We start from the raw sequence: 14,120 nt of genomic DNA, 5'->3' as shown, positions 1-14,120 counted from the left end.
AATAACGTATTATCAATAACAAATATGTTAAAATTCAATTTTGCCAGAAACCAAACTTTCGGGGAATTAATTTGAAGCCAAGATAATACTAACAGAACCAGGTAGACAGATATCGCAGTTCCTAGTTATTAGGTCATTATTATTGTCACCATTAGCAACTACACAGCTGACATACTGCCTTAAACACACTTATTTAATTGTGTTCTTTTTAACAAATTTCTTTCAATATTAAATCAAATATCAATCTATTTCATTTTTTTCCCTATTTCGATACAGAAATGATCATTATTATGAACATTATTTGATGCCAAAAATTTCTTCAAATTTAAAAAGAATCCATACCAAGCAAGTTTTCAAACACATTTATCAGATGCCAAAAAAAAAATGTTTGAATAAGAATTACATATAATATTTTCCTATTAAGTATGGCTTGATAACAAATTTATCAGATGCCAAAATACTTCAAATAAAAAAAATAATATTCTGACTAAACTTAGCCTACAGTGGTATTACACCCACACAGAGATCCGTCTATGTCGGGCAATTCAATGGCACACAAAAATTTCATGTCTAGGTTATGTAATCTGCGATCAATGGGCCGGAGTTGATAGACTAAACGTGACGAGCCTTTTGTGATCCGTCGCAGGTACATAAAACAACATATCTTTAGGTACATGGCTTAAACATATACTATTACATAGTACCTCAAAGATGAAAAGGAGTTGAACTGAAATTGATCGTGATTACACCGACGAATGGCTGCTTCAGTGTGATTAAGTTATTAAAAGTCTTGCTTTATACATGCAAACTTGAAAAGCTTCAAAAATCAAGTCTGTATTTACAAACAATAGTTACTATAGAATACCGTTTACAAGTTAGAATCAAGTTTTAATTTCACTCAAGTTAGAATCAAGTCTTATTTTCACTTGAGTAAGAATCAAGTTTTATTTACACTCAAGTTTGAATCAAGTTTTATTTCCAATCAAGTTTGATTTACAATCATGTTAGAATCAAGTTTGATTTACAATCAAGTTAGAATCAAGTTTAATTTATGATCAAGTGTGAATCAAGTTTGATTTACAATCAAGTTATATATAAGAAACAAGTTTTATTTAAAATCATGTTAGAATCAAGTTTTATTTACAATTGAGTTAAAATCATGTTTTATTTACAATATTTTGATTAAAATTTCTAATATATATTTCTTATTCGAGCTGTTCACTGCTGGCTTAAGTAAATGTTAAAACAAACAGTGATGAAATATTCAAAGCGTGCAACACCACAACATCATGCATTTTTAAACATAAACATGCGAAGCTATATAAGCAATAAACAATGGCATACATGTACATTGTGACGATATATACGTAAGCAGGTGTATCGAGCTTGTTCTTTCCTCGTGCAGACCAGCGCATGCTCATTATAATAAGCACCAGTAAATAACAACAACCACTGCATCAGAGATATATATTATTGTGGTGTACAGAACGGCAAGGTAATACAAAGGGGAGGTAACTGTGAAGACTGGTTCCCTTCCTTAGTTCTCTACTCTCCATCAAGGCTGCGCTCCACTCACAAAGGACCAGAGGTTGGCAACCATATTGATTATTTCGTTGGTAGATTTTAATATTCGGCGACGTACATATTGCTTCAACTTAAGATGTGGAAAATTCCAATACACATGTGAGAAATTTCAGTGTCAAGAATAAATATACCCTTTGGTAAAAAAACAAATGAAAAGGATTTTAAGTTTTGCTTTTTTAATGACTTCAGGAAAACATTATCCAATGTGCATATGACAATGATACTATGGATGCTTGTTGAATCAGTAAAAGCAGCCATCTCCATGACGATATGACATGCTCTCACGCCGGAGAAGAAATTCCTTCCCAGTATGGTTTCTCGCTACCGGTCCTCTGTGTAGTGTATGCAAGGGAGATAACTGAGGAGGGCACCAGTCTATATACAAGGGAGACAACTACACAGGGAGATGATTATTTACAAGGGAGATAATCACTGCACTGTGAAAGATAGCTCGGAATGACATGCCATATATGGTATTCTTGCGCCAGATATTAAAAAGAAGATAACTAAAGATATACAAAATAGAATTTGATTAAAAAGATTTTCCAGTGAAATTAATGTGTCATAAAAAAACTTTTGTGCTTAATATGCCAGAGCACTGAATATACTGGAAATAAAAGCAAAAATGTGTCTAAATTTTGAAGTATTTTTTAAAATGAATTCATTCACAATGGCAGTAAACATCAGGAGTATGTGAATGAAATTATCTGAAATTTTTATTTTTACTATGGCTTTGTTGTCCCAAACAATGCTTGTTAGAACTTGTCAATGAATACATTTTAGCTCAGATATAACTGGAAAGTGTGCCAAATTGAGGCGTATCTGTGAGTTCAGTATCAGCAGGTCTCTTAAATTGGTTATCCATACATAATAACATAGTCGTAAGATTTTTACCAAAATTCAATTTGAACAACTGGAGCAAAATATCAACAGTTGATTAAACTTGTACGATACCTTCATTATTTGTAATATACTTGACAGTTACACAATAGATTAGATATTCTGTTTGGTATTTATAGAAATGAAATGTCAGGTGAAAAGAGAATTACAGGACAGACGAAACAGAGCAGCTCTAGCCACGACACTTCGTAGACACCCAGGCAACTATCTACGTCGCATGACCTTTAACCTTTTGCATAGCGTTAAAGGTCAAGGTCATGTTGAATGTTAAACGATGCAGTGGTTGCTATGGCCGCCTTTTGAAGGGGCCAAACTTACTTCTTCCATAACTTTTCCAGCCCCATCACCCGAATTCTTGGCAGCTGGATGAGCGAAAAATGGAAAGGACAGAGAGTTTCGTCTCTGCTTTACCGGAGGCGGTTCAAGCGTTATGGCGGGTGTGCGCCCAAAAAAGGACTCTCGTCTGCTCATCTGCATAGTAACCAAGGCAACAAACAATGTCACATGACAGAAGATTTAATTAATGAACACAGACTTGGACGACACACATTTGTTAGTAGAACACATAGCAAGTCTTAGTTATAGAGGATGCACTCAACCCTGATTAACGTTTATGATTGGCCGCAGGGTCACATAGAGATTGTCTTCTACCTTACGAACAGTGAAAGCATTTACAAATCAATAGCGACTGGATTCAATGCAAATGGTTATTTAGATGTACGAGAAAATGACATTAATGTTGTGACTAAATTTCCAACTACGACCTCATTATAAAATCATCCACATCCAAACTAAGCTTAGCGCCAATACCAGTCGACTGTTAGTTATATATTACTGTAACACAAAATACGTGATTACGAGGAAAACGTTCAACATGTTGAGTGCAGCTTTGTTTTAAAGATGATCATTTGTATATAAAAACAGTAGTATAGTCGTTGATATTTTTTGTAAATCTGAGAAAGACCTATTGACAAACTTATCAAACTGGGTCGATTGTGAACTTAAGATAAAAAAAAAAGCTAGAATAATCATGGCCTCGGAGCTTCTTCAGAGAAACTCAATCCGTCCCGGCAAGGGATCGAACCACAAACCTCGGAGTTTCATCGATAGGCCAATGCTGTATAAACTCAGCTATCACCGTCACATTTTATAAACAAATTGTGAAGATAATAATATAAATTTCAAAAGGCATGTTTAACAGCTAAATGTTATTATCACAAAGGAAGAAAATGATGAAAAGGGTTAGAGAGAAAATCCACCATTGGTCCGAGATGATGAAAAAAACATCAGTAATGAAAAAGTAGTCTATCTGTCTAAAGATGAGAGAAGAAATCTGTAAACTTCTTGATAAAACAGTTAAGGGGATATCTTGAATAGTAGAAATAAACGGTGCTGTTGTACATGCATATACCTCTGACATGCATTAGTGAATTCCCCATCCAATCTACAGTAACACAGAGTATACACAACATACCCCAGAATTCTTGGAGACCTTTGAACTTTGACTTTTGTTTCCACTTCCAGGTCGGCTGTTCATGGACTTGTTACCCAAAAGGCCATCTTCCTTTTCTGTAAATGGTGAAAGTCATCCATTTTTATAAATAATACAGATAATATGTAGGTCAATGTCACAAAATGTACGAAGTCACATTTGAAGGTCATAAATACATTATATTATATATGTAGACCATAGCATGCAATGGCCAATGTTTAATATTCAATAGATAAGAAATAAAACCAGGTCAAGGTCACAAGATGTCTATTTTTCTGTGAAATAAAAACAGATTTTAATTACATTAATGAGACATTAATATAAGTTAAGGCTATATGCTACCTAGTACTCTTTTACATATCTGAAATAGCCTCTACTTCATTTTGATATCTACAACTACAAATAGACAACTAGGAATCTGTTAGTGATACTTGTATGTAGGCTGAAAAATTTCACCAGGAACTGTAGGCTTCTTGTCTACAAAGGTTGAGAAGCCAAAGCTTGGTGAGAGAAGCAGGTCTCTAGAAAAACACTGACGTTATGAAGATGAAAAAAAAGTACCGTCATCGTCTATGACATCATCAACGGTACAAAACTTGACTCACATTCTCACGTATTAATACACTTCACACTAGAATTGGGGGTGAGTTTTCATCAACTGGAATCTACATTGCAATAATACTGATATTTTAACAAAGAAAAAAAAAGCAATATTTAAAGGTAAAAGAAATTTGAAGGTATCATTTAACGGTAAAATAGACATAGCTTTACCTGCTATCAACCAACAAAATTATCATTATTATGAAACATGTGTTTCACTCCAGGAAATTATACTTGGGTATTAACACCAACAGCAACCCTCGAACCATTAAACACCCTCAGTAGCCCTCAAACCATTAAACACCCTCGAACCATTTAACACCCTCGAACCATTAAACACCCTCAGTAGCCCCTGCACCATTAAACAAGATCAGTAGCCCTCGAACCATTAAACACCCTCAGTAGCCCTCGAACCATTAAACACCCTTAGTAGCCCTCGAACCATTTAACACCCTCAGTAGCCCTCGAACCATTAAACACCCTCAGTAGCCCTCGAACCATTAAACACCCTCAGTAGCCCTCGAACCATTAAACACCCTCAGTAGCCCTCGAACCATTAAACACCCTCAGTAGCCCTCGAACCATTTAACACCCTCAGTAGCCCTCGAACCATTAAACACCCTCAGTAGCCCTCGAACCATTAAACACCCTCAGTAGCCCTCGAACCATTTAACACCCTCAGTAGCCCTCGAACCATTTAACACCCTCAGTAGCCCTCGAACCATTTAACACCCTCAGTAGCCCTCGAACCATTTAACACCCTCAGTAGCCCTCGAACCATTAAACACCCTCAGTAGCCCTCGAACCATTAAAAACCCTCAGTAGCCCTCGAACCATTAAACACATTCAGTAGCCCTCGAAACCATTCAACACCCTCAGTAGCCCTCGAACCATTTAACACCCTCAGTAGCCCTCGAACCATTAAACACCCTCAGTAGCCCTCGAACCATTAAACACCCTCAGTAGCCCTCAAACCATTAAACACACTCAATAGCCCTCGAACCATTAAACACCCTCAGTAGCCCTCAAACCATTAAACACACTCAATAGCCCTCGAACCATTAAACACCCTCAGTAGCCCTCGAACCATTAAACACCCTCAGTAGCCCTCGAACCATTTAACACCCTCAGTAGCCCTCGAACCATTAAACACCCTCAGTAGCCCTCGAACCATTAAACACCCTCAGTAGCCCTCGAACCATTAAACACCCTCAGTAGCCCTCGAACCATTAAACACCCTCAGTAGCCCTCAAACCATTAAACACCCTCAGTAGCCCTCGAACCATTAAACACACTCAATAGCCCTTGAACCATTAAACACCCTCAGTAGCCCTCGAACCATTAAACACCTTCAGTAGCCCACAAACCATTAAACACCCTCAGTAGCCCACAAACCATTAAACACCCTCAGTAGCCCACAAACCATTAAACACCCTCAGTAGCCCTCGAACCATTAAACACACTCAATAGCCCTCAAACCATTAAACACCCTCAGTAGCCCTCGAACCATTAAACACACTCAATAGCCCTCGAACCATTAAACACCTTCAGTAGCCCTCAAACCATTAAACACCCTCAGTAGCCCTCGAACCATTAAACACCCTCAGTAACCCTCAAACCATTAAACACCCTCAGTAGCCCTCAAACCATTAAACACCCTCAGTAGCCCTCGAACCATTAAACACCCTCAGTAACCCTCAAACCATTAAACACACTCAATAGCCCTCGAACCATTTAACACACTCAATAGCCCTCGAACCATTAAACACCCTCAGTAGCCCTCGAACCATTAAACACACTCAATAGCCCTCGAACCATTTAACACCCTCAGTAGCCCTCGAACCATTTAACACCCTCAGTAGCCCTCGAACCATTAAACACCCTCAGTAGCCCTTGAACCATTAAACACACTCAATAGCCCTCGAACCATTTAACACCCTCAGTAGCCCTCGAACCATTTAACACCCTCAGTAGCCCTCGAACCATTAAACACCCTCAGTAGCCCACAAACCATTAAACACCCTCAGTAGCCCTCGAACCATTAAACACCCTCAGTAGCCCTCGAACCAAAGATAAGAACTGAAGTACAATTATAAAGAAGACAGACTAATACCCTCGCCTTCCATCTTAGCCAACAAGCGCGATTAAGATATTTCAAAGAACTTGTTTCGCAATTGTTGTAAAATAAATAAAGTCAATATAATATATATGTATACAAAGAAGTTTACAGATGCCTTTCATTTAGAAACCAACGCCCATCAGACAGTATGTCAATGTACGATATCTGGTCATATTAACCCTCAGAATCAAGGGTGAACGAGTGTTACAGGTGAGGTGTCTGCACAATCGCTCGACATCGGCTTTCGCGAAGTAACTCGACCTGATTGTAACACTGGTATGTGTCATTTAATTAGTTGATTTGTCACAAACAGATAACGATGGTCATTTTTGCCCAAGTTAATTATTTGTTCCAACATTTCATCATTAACACAAACACATCTGCCAGCTGATATCGACACCCGTTTTATACTGATGTACAGAACATATCCTGTCCCTAAGCCATAATTTTAATTTCATATTAATTGGTAAAAGTTCAGGTAGTAAAAATCCCTGGCATGCTAAAATGTCAGCGGGAGTCAAACTGCTGTTTGGGGATGCTGGTCCGTAATATAATGTCAGATGGTTACGGAGGTGTGTGGGGGTGTCGGTAATATAATGTTAGATGGTTACGGAGGTGTGTGGGTGTGTCGGGGACTACATAGCATCTATATATAGACACATGCCGCAGACTTAGGAGATGACGGAGGCAGTGTTACTCAGAATGGTATAGGAACCAAGCCCTTCAGTAAAATTTGGACACGATACAGAAATTTCTTACTTTGAAGCAGATGATAGAGGTATCCCCTCCCACAGTAGTAAAGAAATCTTGAACCCTTCAGTAAAATTTGGACACGATACAGAAATTTCTTACTTTGAAGCAGATGATAGAGGTATCCCCTCCCACAGTAGTAAAGAAATCTTGAACCCTTCAGTAAAATTTGGACACGATACAGAAATGTCCTACTCATAGAAGCAGATGATAGAGGTATCCCCTCCCACAGTTGTAAAGAAATCTTGAACCCTTCAGGAAAATTTGGACACGATACAGAAATGTCCTACTCATAGAAGCAGATGATAGAGGTATCCCCTCCCACAGCTGTAAAGAAATCTTGAACCCGTCAGTAAAATTTGGACACGATACAGAAATTTCTTACTTTGAAGCAGACGACATTCCCTCAGTAATAAAGAAATCTGTAGCCCTTCAGTCAAAATCGTAACTCAATAGATTTTTTTTACTAAATAAGAAGCCAGAACTACATATAAGTTCTTCAGTAAAATTTGAACACACTTATAATATTTTTGGTAAATGTCATAATATTTTGTGGTACAAGGTAAATTTTATCCTATCCCAAGAGGGATTTATAATAAACTGTAGGTATAAAATATAGGCATATGTGAAATTGATGTCTATACCCAAAGTCTAGGGTAGATTTATAGATAATTTCATTACGAATATGAATTCTATATCCAAGGAAGAATGCCTCAAGCTTACACAAAATTATGTGTCCCATGAAAAAGGGGTCACAAAGATAGCCTTTTACCCTTTAACTTTGACTGATGAAGGAAAGAATGGCCTTTAACCTTTGACCTTGTCGAATGATCACCAAATTATAATCGGGTGTTAAACTAATGATAGAGTGATGTAAGAAGCTGAATTTTCCTGTCCAGGGATTCAGAATATATCGTGTACGCAAGATTTTCACAGACAAAACAGGCACTCGACATGCACGCAGAGATGCACAGCTTACTTATATAATCCCACTTTTATGAAGTTGGGAGAACAAAAAGAAGCTGTGGGTTCGGTGTTCACAAGGTGCAGTGGTAACACGCTTGCCATTCACCTAGGCAGCTGGGGTTTGATTGAATCACCTGGCCGAACTTGTGGCTTTTCTCTGGGTACTTCGGTTTCCTCCATACTAAAAAAGACCCCTCAACCGATTTCATCCGGGCTAAAAAGGGTGACCAATAGAAGGAATTATTTCAAAACTGTTGTAAAATTAATGAAGTATAATTAATTAAAAAAGCTATATATGATCGAGAAACACTTACCAGGAATAGTCAAAAGCATGTTGAATATAATATCCACTCAGTAATTTACAAGTCAAGTGTGACTCGAGTATCAACTTTACCAAATACACAATCATGAAACGCCCTCAATAATTATCAATAATTCACATAATGAAAAGCTGATATATCCGTCTAACTTTCCTTTTTATCCAGAATTTCTTGTCGTTTTGGACTTCATTTTCAGTCTTTGACTAGAAACACCATTTTTGGCCCATGAGAAATTCCACGCAAGTGTTATGTACACCTGGTCAAACCATCTTGTTGTTTTAGGAGTTTTTAATCTGTTCAACTCATGTATCTGGGTCATCTAACACAGGAAGCCGCAGAGAATAAATTCCTCTGTAGGTATTGTCAATTTGATTTTCTTCATGATATTTCGCAATATACACATCCATGAAATCTAAACCAGGTGTTCATTACAAAGGTTGAAACGACCAACAAAGTTGTTTTTATCCTTCTAACATATTTTACGGTTGTCAACATTCAAATGCTTAAACTTAAATTGAAAATCTGGGGTCAGCCTCAAACCACAAATGAATATTGTTTGAAACCGGAACAAATTCAAAGGATATAGGCCTTACCAATCAAGTTCATTAAGTTAGAAAGCTTTAAATTATTATCCAAAACCTCTAGATTTCAAACCTGTTAAATAATAGCTCATACTTGTTGGTTAATGTTCCATATAGTTGAAAGGTCTGTCAAAATTTAGTTTCGTTCACACTGAAGATACAATTAAATACTCGCTTTTTTTCCTTCACTGAGAATGACAATTCGCAATCCTCACTTTTCCAGCAAACTTCCACAAACTGAGTAACATAACTCCAGTTACTAACCGCCTTTTTCACTTCACCTTTGCAGTCTGACTACTTTCATAACTTTATCATTCACATTATCCAAACAATCCACTGTCGAATGTGAAGAAACCATTTCACATGCAGTAAGAATATATTCCGTAAATCATACCATCACAACGATAAATTTCAAATTTTCATAACTGTACTACACCCCCAGATTTCTCAATGTTTCCTGTATATAAATTCTCATTTAATTCTCACTTAAGATCACGAATTTCCTTACAAATGCTGGACTGACCGGACCGTTTCCATGTAATTTAAAATCCCTGCGATGACGAAAAACTTGTACTGATTTCCACTGAAACTGACCACCCTAATTTTAAGGAAGCGCTCTGGGTGTGGTTAGGAGGCAGCCATTTGCCACATAATGACCTATCAGCTGTGTGGCTATGTCCCCTTTCAGAACTTATCTGTCGGTCAACAAGGCTGTGTCAATAGTCAAACTTCGCCTGATAAGCAAAACAGACCACATTCAACAGCACTTCCCGGTCCCAATGTATGGACAAACTCGCCCTTTAACGTCTAAATCCCACTGTCAAGATGGTCAGTTTTTATCATAAGCCACCTTTGACAAATAGTGCTGGTCAAATCATTGTTATTCAAATTAGTAATTCAACTGTACATCGAGAAAATGTGAAGTTATTTCCTGAATCTCAAGTCTATGTGACCTTAATGTTTGTTTGAGTTACAACACGTAACACATTAAAATTGAAAAATATGTCAGCATAACCAGAAAAAAAGGCATAACAGGCCTGTATAATGCTGATCTATTGCTGAAAGAGTCAAAATAATAATAATTGTGAATAAGTCTGATGTTGACTATTTATAATGACTCAATGGATGAGATAACATCCAAAAAACTATCAGATCATCTTAATGCTACCAAATTTGAACCCTATGACCTACACAATTAGCTCACAAATATTTCTTTCCAAACATTCATTACATTCAGAAGAAACTTTCTTTTTTGTGCTTTTTTTCTTTAGATTTTTTTTCTTTCTTTCCTTCTTTGCTTTTGTTTGATGTTTTTGTATTTTTTTGTGTATTTTTTTTTTACAGTAGATAAAGACAACCTTTTCAGCAAATATCATCAAGACTCCATGACTTCATTCTAGGAAAATATTGTATGAGCTATAAATCTCATGACCTCTATGTCCTCGCGGTTCTTCAAAGGAATTATTTTGGGGTGGTTTGAGAAATGACAGATGGATGGAAGCTCTATGACTGAGTAACACAACCAGAGATAAAACAGCATCAACATTCACTTAGTTTTACTGTCGTATAAATGTAGAAAAGAGTTAAATTGTACGTTGGATTTCAACTGTTACATTGTACAGTGACTGTAGAACTCTGAATTTTATTTCTTCCGTCAAACAGTCTACACCTCAAAGAATTTTGGCCAGCCAATCAGAAGTAATGGAGGTTTTGGCAGAAAGCTGAAATAAACATGCAATGTATTCACCTTGCTAGCAAAAACAAAAAAGAACAATGTCAATTTCTCCCTGGCATGACCTTGGAGCTTAGTCTACACCGACACAATCTACAATGCGCACGGTTAATGACATCAAAATGAAGCCATGTGCCTGTCAGCCATATTTCTTTCAGTTTGGCATTAGTAAGATGCGAGAAAACTTGTTGTTCAAACGTAATGTCTTATATCTTGAAGTCATTTGCATAAAGAACTGTTTTTGATTTCTAATGTAACACAAATCATTGTAAATGAACATCTATATCAGGGTCACCTGCCTATAAAGGTCATATGTATGAAAAAGTCTTAAAAAGAGTGTAAAAGCCACCTGTCTATTAAGACAACCTGCCTTTAGAAGTCACCTGTCTATACAGACCACCTGCTTTTAAAATCTACCTGTCTATACAGACCACCTGCCTTTAGAAGTCACCTGTATATACAGACCACTTGCTTTTAAAAGCCACCTGTCTATAAAGACCATCTGCCTTTAGAAGCCACCTGTCTATACAGACCACTTACCTTTAGAAGCCACCTGTCTATACCGACCATCTGCCTTTAAATTTGACCTGTCTATAAAGACTATATAGAGAAGTTACATGCCTATAAAAGCCACCTGTCTATACATACCATCTGTCTTTAAAAGCCACCTGTCTATAAAGACCATCTATAAAGGATAACTGTCTATAAAGACCACCTGTCTAAAAAGGTCATTTTTTTCTGCTCACTTGAGCAACCTTTAGACAGGTTTGGCCCCCATGTATGTGTAAAGTCTGCTTCAAAGTCACCAACCAAAAAAGTCTTAATTTCTTTTTATTTCTAAGTTAAAAAATTATTCCGATTAAACATCATTTAAAATTATTTCATCTTTTACAAATATTCATTCTGATTTTTTTCTGACAAAATTTAGTGAAATATCAGCTGATTTTAGCAATTTTTTTTTGTGTGATTTCAGTAGGCCATGATAAGGCCAATATATGGCTGACCTGACGAAATCAGGCGAGTCGTCGACAGTAATAAATTCCAATAGCTTTGAATTTGACATCACCATGTATAGCTTAAGGTATACTAATCACTATTGAAGTCACTTCAAACAAGACCAAACCACGTTTCACAAAACTAGTTTTAGATAAGATAAATTTATGGTAGTTTGAATGAAATAGATTTTGAAGGCAACTGTCAAGAACAACAATCTAATGTAATAACCTAGATTACAAGCTTGTCAATAACCCTGATACCATAGTCAACACCCCTAATTCCGATGTAAACACATTTTAATGTTTCAGCCAACACCCAGCGGCTTCTATTGTTCCTGATTCAACAGTGTTATCATTATACAACAAGCTCTAGAATTTTCCCTCACCTAGTGATCACAGTAAGGGGTAGATGACCAGTGGTCACTCAATACCACTGGTAATAACTGAGTGACACTAGAGGTGGTCAAAGATCATTGATTTCTGATAAAAAAAAATCAATAAAATTAAGTAATTAAAACAGGGTATTGCATATAATAAAAATCCTCTACACATGCAAACACAAACCAGTTTAAGCTATTCTCATACTTTACCAGTATGTGAAGTTTGATCAAATTTTGTTTTCAAAAGAAGTGGTTACAGCAATGACAAAGATTTTCTATAAATAGTAACTGTAACTTTGACCTTCACCCTGGCAACCTGAAACACAAACTGACGATTCTGTAAACTTTATTCATTTTAAAATAATTATAAAACAATATCAATATTAATCACTGGTGTTGGCCAGGATGATACTATGAGAGGAAAACTGGAGAAAACCCACGCACATATCGGTAGGTGACGCCCCCATACTGTTCCATGACCTGTATTAATCACTGGTGTTGGCCAGGATGATACTATGAGAGGAAAACTGGAGAAAACCCACGCACATATCGGTAGGTGACGCCCCAATACTGTTCCATGTCTAACTGATGAATCAAAATCTGGTCACCTAGGTGAAAGGCGAGTTACCATCTTGCAACCCAAACACCAGCAACTACTGTAAACGTGGTTATTTTTGCGGGGAGTTAATTTCGCGATTTTGATATGTAAACTATATGCGTCAGGGTAATTTTCGATCCGCATTCGTTTGTAGTTCGAGATTATGCAAATTGATATCTAAACAATACGTGTGGGGGAAATTCTTATTATCAAAATGACTCCGTGGAATAAGGGTAAATTTTCCCCACGCGTAAATTTAAATGTTTACAGTACATCACTGATCTTTAACTATGGTCTTATCACTGTCTTCTCTCTAACTGAATCAACCTTGACAGTTTGGTACGCCTCGGTGATGTTTATAAAGATACATACTGCCTCACACTCTACACTATGAAGTATGACCGAGATATCTCCTTTACAAATCTGAGGTTTTAATTGAGTTACCTCCCCTTCACATCTGATTTATGATTTAGTTATCTTCCTTTCATTTATTTCCCTTTAAATCTCAAGTATAATTGATTTATCTCCCTGTAAATCCTAAGTATAATTGATTTATCTCCCTTCAAATCTCAAGTATAATTGAGTTACCTCCCCTACACACCTGATTTATTATCTCCCTTTCATATATATAAAAAAAAGATTGATTTATTTCCCTTTAAAGCCAAAGTATAATTGATTTATCTCCCTTTAAATCCTAAGCATAATTGATTTATATCCTTTGAAATCTCAAGTATAATTGAGTTACCTCCCCTGAACATCTTATTTATGATTTAATTATCTCCCCTTTCAACTCTTAAATATGAGTTATCTCCCTTTTAATTTCAAGCACAGATGAGTTATCTCCCTTTAGATCTTAAGTATGATTGAGATGTCTTTCTTTAATATCAAATAAGACTGAGTTATCTCCCTGAAATCTTGAGTATAAATGAGTTATCTCTCTTAAAAAAGACAAGTTTTAAACATAACATTAACTTATATTTAGAATGTGACATCTATCTACACAGGTAAAAGACAAAGGATGATTCTCTATATCAAGCTTTTCTCCGAGATGATGAACTCAGTAATAACCATCACAGTGACAGATTAACATGTTAATGTACTAA

At 36.6% G+C, this 14,120-nt stretch overlaps 1 protein-coding gene across 7 annotated transcripts in view; it reads right to left on the bottom strand.

The window, feature by feature from the left end:
* LOC117345301 (pleckstrin homology domain-containing family G member 5-like) overlaps positions 1-14,120 on the bottom strand; it is a 91,984-nt gene that overhangs the window by 57,292 nt on the left and 20,572 nt on the right. For 3 of the 7 annotated variants that reach the window (XM_033908358.1, XM_033908360.1, XM_033908359.1), the window contains 2 exons: positions 3,959-4,053; positions 2,803-2,955 (listed from right to left, as the gene is read on the bottom strand). In XM_033908358.1, coding sequence (XP_033764249.1) covers positions 2,803-2,955; positions 3,959-4,053 — 248 coding nt within the window. Of the gene's footprint in view, positions 1-2,802; positions 2,956-3,958; positions 4,054-8,725; positions 10,303-14,120 lie in introns of those variants that run through there. The other 4 variants (XM_033908362.1, XM_033908365.1, XM_033908364.1 and 1 more) reach the window with 2 other exon arrangements.

The sequence above is a fragment of the Pecten maximus genome, chromosome 16 (genome assembly GCF_902652985.1).
Source record: "Pecten maximus chromosome 16, xPecMax1.1, whole genome shotgun sequence".
NCBI lineage: Eukaryota > Metazoa > Mollusca > Bivalvia > Pectinida > Pectinidae > Pecten > Pecten maximus.
Note: the sequence above shows the minus strand (reverse complement) of the source record. Positions and strands in the feature narration are given on the sequence as shown.